Source organism: Camelina sativa, chromosome 3, assembly GCF_000633955.1.
Source record: "Camelina sativa cultivar DH55 chromosome 3, Cs, whole genome shotgun sequence".
Taxonomy (NCBI): Eukaryota; Viridiplantae; Streptophyta; class Magnoliopsida; order Brassicales; family Brassicaceae; genus Camelina; species Camelina sativa.
The window spans coordinates 27,038,981-27,052,942 of record NC_025687.1 but is presented as its reverse complement, the minus strand read 5'-3'; the positions used below and the strand labels follow the sequence as shown (position 1 = coordinate 27,052,942).

Genomic DNA, 13,962 nt, shown 5'->3' with positions numbered 1-13,962 from the left:
TTTGGGTGTTGCAACGCAGAGATCATGCCGATCTCAGTCACAAATTCTCTGTTTCCTTGCTTAGATTTTGATGAAAGCTGCTTCACCGCTATGGTCATTCCATCAGCAAGAACGCCCTAATAATCAAAACCCATTAGTACATACAATCCAAACTCAAAGAACTTGAGAAGATGTAAACTCAAAGCAGTCATGATCACCTTATAAACCGGTCCAAATCCTCCTTCACCAATCTTGTTTTCTGGATCAAAGTTATTAGTAGCACGTTTGATTTGTTTCAATGTGAACGATCCTGTCTGCAAATCAAGTCCCCTAAGCTCTTCTGATAATACAAAAAAAGTAATATTTGAAAGAAACAATCAGATCTTGAAAATGAGAAAGAGCATTTCTTGAAAAGAAAAAATAATGATGTTTTCTTTTTTACCATTTTCATCGACTTCTTTTTTTCCACCTAAGTAACCTGTAAGCCAGAGGATTATAAGTACCAGCAACCCGAAAGCCGTACACGCTGCAATTACAATGCCTGCAAGTGCTCCCTTGGACAATTCTTTTCCGGTGTCAACCTTGAAATCTACAACAGCAAGCAATAAAATAGAGTAAGAACATTCATTCATCCACTCACTCCAAAATTATTGTAAATAGTTGAGAACGATTGGAAAGAAAACTCACTTGGTGTAATCGTTATGGCAGATATGAGAGGCCCGTAAACACCTCGTGTTGGTATTACGTTTGTGCCTTTCCCTAACCACTTCAAGTGAATCTCCAACGTACTTCCATTCACCTGAACATCATCAATTTGCCTTAGGAACGGTTTACCAACTCCACCTGCTCTTTCAGCTATGTTAAAGTCCCTCTCCAACAACTTCCCCTGCGCAAGAGAATCCGAATTTCAAACTAACATACTGATTAAAGAAAAAAGTGAAACTTGATTTAGAAAAAAATACTTTCTTCTTTGTTCTGCAAAACTCACTTGAACATAAATGTCGAATACTCGCCGCCCTAAGCTACTATAAGTCTGGTCATTTGAGAACATTATCTCTGCAAAATGGAGCTGCACTTTGTAACTTCCCCTTATCATGCAGAGTCCATAGTACTTGAGTGATTGTGAAGCGAGACGGGCTTTTGTGTAATACTCTGGAGTTGATTTATTGATCAAGTTAAATGTGTCAGTTGCTAAGTAACGGGCCTTGTCATTGCCTAACCAAGCTCCAGAACTACTGTATCCCCATTTATCAGAGACAGAAGAGAATGTTGATGCTCCTCTCTTGTTTAGGTCTTCCACATACATGTCTTTACCAACCTTGAGTTGGTTTCCTCCACAGTTGATTAACAAGGAAGAATCTGCAAGAAACTTATTCAGGTTTTTTTGAATCATGAGGGTGTTAGATGTGAAAGTTGGAAATTTCCACTTACGTTCTGCCTCTCTAGGACATGGAAGATCCTTCCTCAAGCACCATTGAACACTACACAAGTAAATATTATTTCTCTGTAAGTTTCTTTGGTTAACTTATTAACTGAAAGGAGGGGAAAAAGAAGACTCACGAGTTATCGGTTGCTGACGGGTAGCTGGAGATCAAGTTCCTGAAAATGTAAACCAATAAAGCTGATTAGAAAAACATATAGACAAAGTTAAGTTGAGAAATCAAGTATATGAAACAACAACAATGCTTACACATCAAGCTGATTACAGCTTAGAGTAGGTGGCTTAGTGAAATTGTTGTAAGATAAATCGCTGAAAACATATCAAGAAATCGTTAAACGCAGATGTATTCCGAATTTAAAACCTCGAGGTAGTTAGTTAGTTTGCTTACATGTTTTGTTTACTATCCAGAATGAACTGAGGAACTGGACCAGTCAATGAGTTATTATTCAGATACCTAAAGTGGCCAAGTAATTTAGCTATAAGTTTTTGAAGTAAGATTTGTATAATATTGATAATTTGAAACTTACATAAAGTTAAATGCCTCAAGATTCCGAAATGTGTCTGGAATTACACCAGTTAGCATGTTTGAACTTAAATCTCTGCACACACACATGTTATACATAATTTGATGTGAGGTCTNTTACCAACCTTGAGTTGGTTTCCTCCACAGTTGATTAACAAGGAAGAATCTGCAAGAAACTTATTCAGGTTTTTTTGAATCATGAGGGTGTTAGATGTGAAAGTTGGAAATTTCCACTTACGTTCTGCCTCTCTAGGACATGGAAGATCCTTCCTCAAGCACCATTGAACACTACACAAGTAAATATTATTTCTCTGTAAGTTTCTTTGGTTAACTTATTAACTGAAAGGAGGGGAAAAAGAAGACTCACGAGTTATCGGTTGCTGACGGGTAGCTGGAGATCAAGTTCCTGAAAATGTAAACCAATAAAGCTGATTAGAAAAACATATAGACAAAGTTAAGTTGAGAAATCAAGTATATGAAACAACAACAATGCTTACACATCAAGCTGATTACAGCTTAGAGTAGGTGGCTTAGTGAAATTGTTGTAAGATAAATCGCTGAAAACATATCAAGAAATCGTTAAACGCAGATGTATTCCGAATTTAAAACCTCGAGGTAGTTAGTTAGTTTGCTTACATGTTTTGTTTACTATCCAGAATGAACTGAGGAACTGGACCAGTCAATGAGTTATTATTCAGATACCTAAAGTGGCCAAGTAATTTAGCTATAAGTTTTTGAAGTAAGATTTGTATAATATTGATAATTTGAAACTTACATAAAGTTAAATGCCTCAAGATTCCGAAATGTGTCTGGAATTACACCAGTTAGCATGTTTGAACTTAAATCTCTGCACACACACATGTTATACATAATTTGATGTGAGGTCTTGGATCACATTATTAGCCTTTAAGATGTAGAACTAGCAAGAGAATTTGACTTACAGTAACTTCAGCTTACTCAAGGAGGTACCAATGTATTCCGGAATAGAACCCTTTATCAAACAGTTTCTTAGTACCCTGATGAAGTTCATAAGCAAAGAAGATATTTAAAATGTTGTTTGATGAAACAGAGTTTATAACTTGAGTTGAGTGAAACTATAATAACACTTACAATCGGTCCATATTCGTCATAGTTTGCAGGTCTGGGAAAGAAGAGGCCGGTCCACGCAAATCGGTTATCCTCCTGATAAAATAAGAGCTCTATTAAGCTCAAAAGTTTTGATGACAAGCATGCAAAAGAAAAAGGTATTGTTAAAACTCTTTGCTTACTTACAATTCAGTCAAGTTCTTCAAGTTTGATATCGAAGCTGGAATTGGACCTTCCATTGATGTGCCTTCGAGGTCTCTGCAGATTTAACAATTCAGTCTTACTACAAATTTCACAAGAAGATAAAAAATGATGGTTACTCACAGCCTACTGATCTGAGTCCAGTTTCCAACAAAATCAGGTATCTTCCCAGATAGAGAGTTTCCATCAATCCGACTGCAAGAAACATATGAAAATTTTAGAATCACTCCAAATCCAAAGAATCAACATTTTTGAAAATCTAACTGTGTGTGTTTCTACTTACAAATCAGTCAAATTCTTGAGATTGCTTAAGGACTCAGGGATCGGACCCGTGATGTTGTTTGAAGAGAGTAGCCTGTAATTATAAATAGACCAATCACTAAATAAAACTAAAATAGCAATATATAAAACAAAATGTATAAGAAAGATGATCTTACAATCTTTTCAAGCTTCTTAAGTTCCCCAAGTTTGAAGGAAGTGATCCTGTGAATAAATTAGTTTCGAAATTCCTGCAATTTTTTTTTTTTTTGCCTTATTAGAGTCTCTTCAGTTCTGGTTTGAAGAATACAAGATTTAGATAGGAATATTACACTATAGTAAGTGTAGTAATCTCTCCGAGTTGAGGAGGAAATGGTCCAGAGAGACGGTTTCCGGTTACAGACCTGTTTTAGTTGCAGAAAACAAAAATACGCAAGAATCAGTACAACTTTATGGTATCATCACAAGGAAAAAAAAGATATAGGCATTGGAGAGAGAATGGTTACAAGATTTCAAGTGGAATTCGAGACAATGTCGTAGGTATTGTCCCACTGAGAAAGTTCAGCATAAGATCTCTGTAAGTAAAAAACCACAAATTAACAAAGATTACTTAATCCCCAAGCCTCAGACGTTTTTGCTATGATCCATTGACAGTAAAATCAAGAAACAAAGATCCCGGTTCGTACATTTCTGTAAGGTGTGTGAGGTTCCCGAACTCTGGTGGGACAACTCCTCGCAAATTAAAACCTTGAAGCTGTCTGTTGATGAAAATGAAAAAGAAAGAAATTATATTTTCAGAACCCTAATTTTGTTTCTTGTTATGAAAGTTACTATAATGGGCAAATTACATACATGTTTGTGACACGACAGACTGAACTGGAGTTGAGGGTACAGTCGCAGGTGATGTTACTGGTTGCTTTGGGCGTCGAGCCGGTAACAAAGTTCCATTTTCCGTCCGTACAAGAAGTCCTCGTGATGTTCACTGTTTGGTTTTGAAGCTTTCTAAAGATCGTTTGCAATGTTTGAACTGCTCAAAAATGGTCAAAACTTTTGACGGTCGAGATTTGAAGTTCAGAAATAAGAGATAAAATACTGTACTTAAAAAAATATCTGAATCTCCATATTCTCAACGTCTCTTTCAATAACGCAACTTGCACATAAAGTACAAATATTTATTTATTTATTATTTTAATAATACACATGTGGGGAAAAGTTTTTTTTTTTCTCTCTTAATTTACATATAATAGCATCCACCTACAATAGAATATATATATATATATATATAAATAATTCTATTTGGATCTTCTGCTATATATATATATATAATCCATGATTCATGACGACCAATACCATTCAATAAATTCATTGACGACCAATATCATCAAGAGCAAAAGTATAACTTTTTCTATTAAAGACCGACAATAATATAATTTTTTTTCCTAGTAAAGGATTTACAATAACAATATAGTTTAGTTGATTTTTTTTAGGTGCATCCAAATTACAGAGTTTAGTCGGTAACTTGGAAAAGAAAACTTTCTATAAATTGAGTTTTTCCGACTAAAAGCAAGCATCCAATTACTTTTTTTTTCATAAAATAACAAAAAAAAGTTGAATCGGATAATTTGAGAAAAGGGGGATAACTTTATATTGAAATTGAAGAGTAGAATTGACATGTAAATATACTAAAAAGGAGTGAAGATAAGGCACCTTCATCTTCTGGCAAAACTTGAGCATTTGATCCGTAAAAATCCAAGTAGATGATGAAGATGAGAAGAAGGGCATACACAACTTTCTCGGCCGAGAAAAAGAAACCCATCCTCTCGTTTTTTTTTTCTTCGGAAAAACCAAACTCAATTCTCAAAGAGAGAAGAAGAAGAAGAAAGAAGTGTATAAAAGCTTTTAGTGTTCACTTAAATAATAATATAGATACATATTAATAACAAAATCTCATAATATATAGTATTTTTTTAATCTCTAGCCACCGGGGATGAATACTTTATTTGGGGTTCATTGACTTCTTTCTAGTCTTCGTTTATGTATTTTAAATAATTAAAATTAAATTCTGTGATTTTTATCGTAAATTCTGTGATTTTTCCTGGTTAATATTTGATTTTGTAACTTTTTTTTGGCAAACACAACTAATATTCCATATTTCCTCTGTTTTAGAATATATAATGTTTTAGTTAAAAACACAAAATTTTAATGGATCAATTATCATGGAAAGTGATATACGCCTTGAGATGAGAGCTACATGCATGTTAGAGATGGTGGACGGGTTACAAGGCTGGCCTTCGCACTTTCATTAGTAAACCAAATTGATGGGTCGAAGTGGTGGATTGACTTGCACACTCTCTCTTTTGTGGATACAAACAGATGATGATGGATGGAGATTTTTTTTTTTTGGTGGGAAAACCAGGAGAAATCTCCCAGCTATTTATTAACTTAAAAATAAAATTACACAACAACATTGCGAAGACACGCAGGTCCTACTAAATCCTCATGAAAAAGTAAACCCACAACATCTAGGAGCATGTCAAACTTATGAAATCCTAAAGGTAAAGTAAACGCATAGGCCGCTAATCCATCCGCAAGGCGATTAGCTTCCCTATACACATGTGTAACACGGACCGTCCAGTCCCTTGAGAGAAAGCCATGGCACAAACGTACCAGGAACGACAGCGGATGCGACTCACCAATCCCTGTCCGTAGAAACTCCACCACCATTGCCGAATCCACCTCTAGATCCAGTCTCTCTATCCGACTCTCCCATGCCAAATACAGCCCATAGTACACCCCCCACAACTCCGCCAACGCCGCTGAACATCTCCCCACGTTCAATACAAACCCGCCACACCATTCACCCCTCTCATTTCGAATCACCCCTCCAGCCGCTGCCAAGCCTGGATTCCCGCGTGAAGCCCATCTGTATTCAGCTTAAACCAACCGAACACTGGGGGTGACCACTTGATCAGTCGTTCAACCCGGGCCGGTGCTTCATGATTCAACAAGTTCCGCAACTTAGCACCCAGAACCTCCTTTGTAGCGTCTTTGATAAACTTCACTCTATCTCTCCAAACTCTATTTGCCCCAAAAACATTGCTGCATCTCCATTTCCAAGCCCACCAAACAGCCATGGAGAAGGTTATAGACCAATGTTTGTCTACCTCACCTCCTGCCCAACACAAATTTTCATATAACCACTCAAGCAATGATGACCGAAAGAAAGCCTGTCGTCATCACGGTACTACCAACCTGCTCCATAACCCTGACATTGCAGGACAATCACGGAAGACGTGAATGATAGACTCTACTCCCCCTTTACAAACTTGACACACCTCTGAATCACACAAGCCTCGTCGGTACCGTTCTGAGTTAGTCATGATAGCCTGATTTCCAACTAGCCAGAGGAAAACCCTCACTCGTTCTCGAACTTCCAGTTTCCAAATACGCAAGAAGAACTGCTCCATGTTCTAACGCGGTGATACATCCATAGTCAGTAAGGCATATGTTGAACTCACCGTAACACAACCATCCACAGTATTCCCCCAAGCGAGTCTATCCTCTGCTCCAGTGACTGTATCCACGACTATCGCAGCAAGTTCAAGTCTCTGATCCCTAGAGATAAAAGGCTCAATCCGGGAAAGATCCCAACCAATTAGAGAGATAATTTGCTTTCAAATTTTTCTATTTATATAAAATAGATTTTTTTTTTTTATGTTTGGTAAAGCAATTAAAAAAAAAAACTAATTGCAAAACTGTGTCTTAAAAGCAATTATACTTTCCTTACAATTTTATTTTACAGTACGCATTTGAACTTTATTTTAATTTTATAGAAAATTTTCAGTTGTTTGTTATAAAATTTGATTGATATGTATATCAGTATAAGTTGGTTAATACTGTTGTGTCTGTAAATTAGTTAAAAGAATCTTAATGATTTACAATTCATTACTCAATCCTCACATCGGTAAGTTCATCTAAAAGTATCCTCGAGGAAGATGATGAACGTCCTTCTTCTTGCTGTTGTTGGCTAATATCTTTGCTAGGCTCATAGAAGGAAGAATCGACCCACGGACCGTTCATCGAAGAGGAGCTTATGTGTTGTTCTCTGTTTGTCGCAAATGTTGAGGCTTGTGAATCGCTGTCTTGTGACAAAAGCTCAAAGGCCTTAAACCTCATTGCAGCTGAACCACTTGGATCTACTTCACGTTTCACCAATGGTGGTTGGACTTTGATTTTTCCTTCTAGCATTTTTACAACAGATGACATTGGTGGTCTCAATGTCGGAGATGGGTTTGTGCAGAGTAAAGCTATGTTCAACATACTCATCGCTTCTTTCTTCGAAAAGCTTGTACCGAGATCTGGATCCACGAGTTCTAGCAGGCTCCCTTGTTCTTGCAAGACATATGCCCAATCAAGAAGGTAAACGAACTCTTCTTTTGGTCTGTAATTTGTGTTGCTCTTTCCACTCACAATCTCTAAGCAGACAACACCAAAGCTGTAAACATCTGCTTTGTCTGTTAAGTAACCTCTCATTGCATACTCTGGAGCCATGTAACCTCTGCATCAGTGAAACATAAATTCTTGTAAGTGTTAACAAATAATTTCAGAAAAGATAAGTAATGAACACTCACATTGTTCCTGCAATCCTTGTGCTGATATGTGTATTCTCTTCCTCGTCGAGCTTGGCTAGACCAAAATCAGAGATCTTAGGATTCAGAGACAGATCAAGAAGCACATTTGTCGCTTTTATGTCTCTATGAACAATCTTCAGCCTTGATTCCTCGTGTAGATAATACAACCCTTTCGCAATCCCTAAGCATATCTTGTTCCTTGTTGGCCAATCCAAGTGAAGTCTCTGTTTTTCTGTGCCTGTTAAGATAACCCACAAGAGACTTTAGCTTAAAGATCAATAACCTAAAACTATCTTTCTCAGATGGAGATAATAAAAACTAACCAAAGAGTGCGCGAGCGAGACTATTGTTCTCTAAGTACTCATACACAAGCAAAAGCTCTTTCCCTTCGATGCAACAACCATAAAGTTTCACAAGGTTTGGGTGTTGCAACGCAGAGATCATTCCTATCTCAGTCACAAATTCTCTCTTTCCTTGCTTAGATTTTGATGAAAGCTGCTTCACCGCTATGGTCATTCCATCAGCAAGAACACCCTAATAACCAAAACACATTAGTACATATAATCCAAATCACAGTGAAGATGTAAAACCAAAGCAGTCATGATCACCTTATAAACCGGTCCAAATCCTCCTTCACCAATCTTGTTTTCTGGATCAAAGTTATTAGTAGCACGTTTGATTTGTTTCAGTGTGAACGATCCTGTCTGCAAATCAAGTCCCCTAAGCTCTTTTGATAAAACAAAAAAAGTAAGATTTGAAAGACATAATCAGATCTTGAAAATGACAAGAGTGTTTCTTGAAAGATAGGAAAATTGTTTTCTTTCTTACCATTTTCATCCACTTCTTTTTTTCCACCTAAGTAACCTGTAAGCCAGAGGATTAGAAGTACCAGAAACCCGAAAACCGCACACGCTGCAATTACAATGCCTGCAACTGCTCCATTGGACAATTCTTTTCCGGTATCAACCTTGAAATCTACAAGAATAGGCAATAGAATAGAGAGAACATTCACTCACTTACTCACTCTAACATAGTTTCAAACAGTTGAGAAAGAACATTCATTCATTCATTCACTCCAAGATTGGAAAGAAAACTCACTCGGTGTAATCGTTATGGCGGAAATGAGAGGCCCGTAAACAGATCTTCTCGGTATCATGTTTGTGCCTTTTCCTGTCCACTTCAAATGAATCTCCAGCGTACTTCCATTCACTTGAACTTCACTTATGTTTCGTATGAACGGTTTACCAACTCCACCTGCTTTCTCTGCTATGTTAAAGTCCCTCTCCAACAAATTCCCCTGCACAAGAGAATCCCATTTTGAACTCTGATCCAAGAAACTGAAACTTTGTTTCGAAAAAAAGTTTTCTTCTTTGTTCTGGAAAACACACTTGGACATAAATGTCGAATACTCGCCGCCCTAAGCTATTAAAAGTCTGGTCATCTGAGAACATAATCTCTGCAAAATGGAGCTGCACTTTGTAACTTCCTTTTATCATGCATAGTCCATAGTACTTGAGTGACTGTGGAGAGATACGGGCTGTTTTGTATAACTCTTCAGTTGATCCATTGATCAAGTTAAATTTGTCTGTTGCTAAGTAAGGGGCCTTGACATTGCCTAACCAAACTCCAGAACTGCTGTATCCCCATATTTCAGGGTCAGAAGAGAATGTTGATTGTCCTCTACTGTTCAAGTCATCCTTATACGTATCTTTTCCAATCTTGAGGCTTCTTCCTCCACAATTAATGAACAGGGAAGAATCTGCGAAAACCCGAGAACAAAAATGTAAAAATGGTTTAGGGTTTCTTTCTATATAAGTTTGAATCTTTAAAATGTACACTCACGTTTTGCATCTCCTGGACAGGGAAGATCCTCTCTCAAGCACCACCATTGAGCACTACACAAGTAGAGTTGTTGTTTTTTTTTTGTTTTTTTATGTAACTATCTTTGGTTTTTGAGTTCTATGAACTGAAAAGAGTGAGAAAAAAGGAGACTCACGAGTTATCGGTTACTGACGGGTAGCTGGAGATCAAGTTCCTGAATGTGTTTAACCAATAAAGCTGATNCACTTGGACATAAATGTCGAATACTCGCCGCCCTAAGCTATTAAAAGTCTGGTCATTTGAGAACATAATCTCTGCAAAATGGAGCTGCACTTTGTAACTTCCTTTTATCATGCATAGTCCATAGTACTTGAGTGACTGTGGAGAGATACGGGCTGTTTTGTATAACTCTTCAGTTGATCCATTGATCAAGTTAAATTTGTCTGTTGCTAAGTAAGGGGCCTTGACATTGCCTAACCAAACTCCAGAACTGCTGTATCCCCATATTTCAGGGTCAGAAGAGAATGTTGATTGTCCTCTACTGTTCAAGTCATCCTTATACGTATCTTTTCCAATCTTGAGGCTTCTTCCTCCACAATTAATGAACAGGGAAGAATCTGCGAAAACCCGAGAACAAAAATGTAAAAATGGTTTAGGGTTTCTTTCTATATAAGTTTGAATCTTTAAAATGTACACTCACGTTTTGCATCTCCTGGACAGGGAAGATCCTCTCTCAAGCACCACCATTGAGCACTACACAAGTAGAGTTGTTGTTTTTTTTTTGTTTTTTTATGTAACTATCTTTGGTTTTTGAGTTCTATGAACTGAAAAGAGTGAGAAAAAAGGAGACTCACGAGTTATCGGTTACTGACGGGTAGCTGGAGATCAAGTTCCTGAATGTGTTTAACCAATAAAGCTGATTAGAAAAACATATAGACAAAGTTAAGTTGAAAAATCAAGGATATGAAACAACAACAATGCTTACACATCAAGCTGATTACAGCTTACAGTAGGTGGCTTAGTGAAATTGTTGTCAGATAAATCGCTGAAAACAGATCAAGAAATCATTAAACGCAGATGTATTCCGAATTTAAAACCTCGAGGTAGTTAGTTAGTTTGCTTACATGTTTTGTTTACTATCAAGAATGAACTGAGGAACTCGACCAGTCAATGTGTTATTATTCAGATACCTAAAGCAGCAAAGTAATTAACATTCAGTTTTTGAAAGTAAAGATTTTATATCATCATTATATGTTGATAATTTGAAACTTACATATAGTTAAATTTCTCAAGATTCCGAAATGTGTCTGGAATTACACCGGTTAGCATGTTTGAGCTTAAATCTCTGCATACACACATGTACAAAAACGAATGTTATCTTAGTACCTACACGAATGTCATACTAATTAGCCTTTTAGCTGTAGAACTAGCAAAAGAATTTGACTTACAGTAACTTCAGCTCACTCAAGGAGGTACCAATGTACTCTGGAATAGGTCCCTTTATCAAACAATTTCTTAGTACCCTGATGAAGTTAGTAGAATGTTAAGTATTGTTTGATGAAACATGTGCATATATAACTTTAGTCAAAGTTAAACTTACAATCGTGTCATATTCGTTATATTTTTCAGGTCTGGAAATGAAGAGGCCGTTCCACGCAAATCGGTTATCCTCCTGATAAAAATGAAAGCTTTATTAAGCTCAAAAGCTTTGAAGAGCATGCAAAACAAGGGTATTGTTAAACTCTTCGCTTACTTACAATTCAGTCAAGTTCTTCAAGTTTGATATTGAAGATGGAATTGGGCCTTCCAATGATGTGCCTTGAAGGTGTCTGCAGATTGAACAGTTTTGTCACTGCAACTTTTACAGTGTTCTTTAGAAAAAGTAATCAGAGAAATGACGGTTACTCACAGCTTATCGAGCAGAGTCCAGTTTCCGATGAAATCAGGTATCTTCCCAGATAGAGGGTTTCCATCAATCCGACTGCAAGAAACATATGAAGCTTTTAGACTCGTTCCAAAGAATCAACATTTTTGAAATCTCAGTGTATTTTTCTATACTTACAAATCAGTCAAGTTCTTGAGATTGCTCAAGGACTTAGGGATTGGACCTGTGAAGTTGTTTGCAGAGAGAAGCCTGTAATTATAAATTGACCAATCACTAAGTATAACTGAAATAATTAACAATGAAAAAAAAAAAAAACAAAGTATGTAACAAAGGATCTTACAATCTTTTCAAGCTTCTTAAGTTCCCTAGGTTTGAAGGAAGTGGTCCTGTAAATAAATTAGCTTCCAAAACCCTGCAATTCGTTTTTTACATATTAGAATCTAGTCAATTCTGGTTTAAAGAAAACAAGATTAGATGTGTAACATTACAATTCAGTAAGCGCAGTAATCTCTCCGAGTTGAGGAGGAAATGGTCCAGAGAGACGGTTTCCGGATACAGACCTATTAGTAAACAAAAACGCATGAATCAGTACAACTTTATTATCATCACAAGAAGAAGTAAAAATATGTATTGCAGAGAATGGTTACAATATTTCAAGCGGAATTTTAGACAATGTAGCAGGTATCGTTCCATTGAGAAAGTTCCGCGTAAGGTCTCTGCATGAAAAAACGAAAGGAAAAAACACAAAACAAAGATTGCTTGAGTTCCAAGTCTTGGACATTTTGCGAAGAATCAAGAAACAATGAGAAAAGAAAAAAAATGTGCTTACATCTCTCGAAGACTCGTGAGGTTTCCGAACTCATGCGGGATAATTCCGGGCAAGCTTAAACTTTTAAGCTGTCTGTTGATGACAATCAAGAAGAGAGAAAGTTTTTGTTTAAGAACCCTAACTCTGTTTCTTGCTTGGAAAGTTTAAGGAGATGAGAAATAGTCATATATATATACTTACATGTTTGTGACACGACAAATTGTGCTAAAGTTGAAAGTACAGTCGCAAGTGATGTTACTGGTCGGTGGGTAGGGGGATGAGCTGCCAACAAAGTTCCATTTTCCGTCGGAACAAGAAGTCCTCTCGATGTTCACTGTTTGGTTTTTAAGCTTTCTAAAGATCGTTCTCAATGTTTGAACTGCTCAAAAATGGTCAAAATGAGGAAACTCCAACTGAATAAAGAATGAGAGATTAAACACTAGTATAAAATATCTCAATCTGAACGTCTCTGTAATTGACTTGCACATATTGAAAGAGATTTATTCGTTTACTTAACACATCTTTGAGAAAAATTATATATTATCCAGATGGGAGAAATTATCATAGATTAGAAAAAAAAAAAAAAAAATTGATACAATAAATCACTCATTTACAAATTGACTCACTAGAAAATACATAGTAGGTCTTGTAATAAAATCGGAATCATGATCCGATCGGTTTCATTTTTTACGATTCCAAGAAATTGAGATGCAAATTGTTTATACATGAAAAATCGAAAACCGTACTGGTGTGTTCGTTTAGTCAACTATGTGTACCTAGTTTTAAAGCTTTTGCATCGTGCAACTATGACGACCCACCAATCAGTTATCGAGATAGTATAGGTCCACGAAATTCAATAAATCCAATATTTTCTAGCTTTTTATGTGTCAAATGTGACTTAATTTTTTTTTAAGCTTATACCAAAAGCTAATAAATGAATAATCTTTTGAAAAAGTCTAATTTGCGACTATAAAATTGAAATTGAAAGGAATTTGTATGACAATGTGTGTGTGGATTACACAAAAGATTGAGACGCACCTTCATCTTCTGGCAAAAGTTGTTGAGCATTTGATGATCCAAAATTTTCAAATAAGCAAATGAAGATGAGAAGAAGAGCATACACAACAACTTTCTCTGTCGAGAAGATGAAACCCATCTCTCGAGTATTTTTTTTCTGAGGAAAACACCAAACAGACAAGACGAGACTAGAGTAGACGATTGAGAGAGAGAGAGAGAGAGAGAGAGAAATGTAAATAAAATAAAAGCTTTTAGTGTTCATATATATATAAATATATATATCTCATTTTCTCCCAAAAAAAAAAAAAAAAA

General features: G+C 36.4%; 2 protein-coding genes across 2 annotated transcripts in view; both read right to left on the bottom strand.

The window, feature by feature from the left end:
* LOC104778508 (probable LRR receptor-like serine/threonine-protein kinase At1g53440) overlaps positions 1–5,392 on the bottom strand; it is a 7,608-nt gene extending 2,216 nt beyond the window's left edge. Inside the window, exons 1-21 of the mRNA XM_010502965.2 lie at positions 5,196–5,392; positions 4,341–4,515; positions 4,175–4,246; positions 3,995–4,063; positions 3,821–3,892; positions 3,668–3,739; positions 3,514–3,585; positions 3,354–3,425; positions 3,216–3,287; positions 3,054–3,125; positions 2,885–2,959; positions 2,719–2,790; positions 2,580–2,645; positions 2,441–2,500; positions 2,311–2,349; positions 2,182–2,231; positions 968–1,338; positions 667–865; positions 422–568; positions 198–319; positions 9–116 (exon numbers count right to left, since the gene is read on the bottom strand). Of these exons, the coding sequence (XP_010501267.2) occupies positions 9–116; positions 198–319; positions 422–568; positions 667–865; positions 968–1,338; positions 2,182–2,231; positions 2,311–2,349; positions 2,441–2,500; positions 2,580–2,645; positions 2,719–2,790; positions 2,885–2,959; positions 3,054–3,125; positions 3,216–3,287; positions 3,354–3,425; positions 3,514–3,585; positions 3,668–3,739; positions 3,821–3,892; positions 3,995–4,063; positions 4,175–4,246; positions 4,341–4,515; positions 5,196–5,304 (2,166 nt within the window). The 5' untranslated portion in view covers positions 5,305–5,392. The remainder of the gene's footprint in view (positions 1–8; positions 117–197; positions 320–421; positions 569–666; positions 866–967; positions 1,339–2,181; positions 2,232–2,310; positions 2,350–2,440; positions 2,501–2,579; positions 2,646–2,718; positions 2,791–2,884; positions 2,960–3,053; positions 3,126–3,215; positions 3,288–3,353; positions 3,426–3,513; positions 3,586–3,667; positions 3,740–3,820; positions 3,893–3,994; positions 4,064–4,174; positions 4,247–4,340; positions 4,516–5,195) is intronic.
* LOC104778281 (probable LRR receptor-like serine/threonine-protein kinase At1g53430) lies at positions 7,337–13,865 on the bottom strand. The gene is made up of 23 exons (XM_010502689.2): positions 13,672–13,865; positions 12,835–13,012; positions 12,655–12,726; positions 12,473–12,541; positions 12,314–12,385; positions 12,166–12,237; positions 12,003–12,074; positions 11,850–11,921; positions 11,698–11,769; positions 11,541–11,612; positions 11,389–11,463; positions 11,214–11,285; positions 11,065–11,130; positions 10,926–10,985; positions 10,795–10,833; positions 10,641–10,693; positions 10,187–10,557; positions 9,218–9,416; positions 8,948–9,094; positions 8,728–8,846; positions 8,443–8,653; positions 8,120–8,357; positions 7,337–8,046 (listed from the first exon to the last, which is right to left on the bottom strand). The coding sequence occupies exons 1-23, from the start codon at positions 13,787–13,789 to the stop codon at positions 7,434–7,436; spliced, it is 3,132 nt and encodes a 1,043-aa protein (XP_010500991.1). The 5' UTR covers positions 13,790–13,865; the 3' UTR covers positions 7,337–7,433.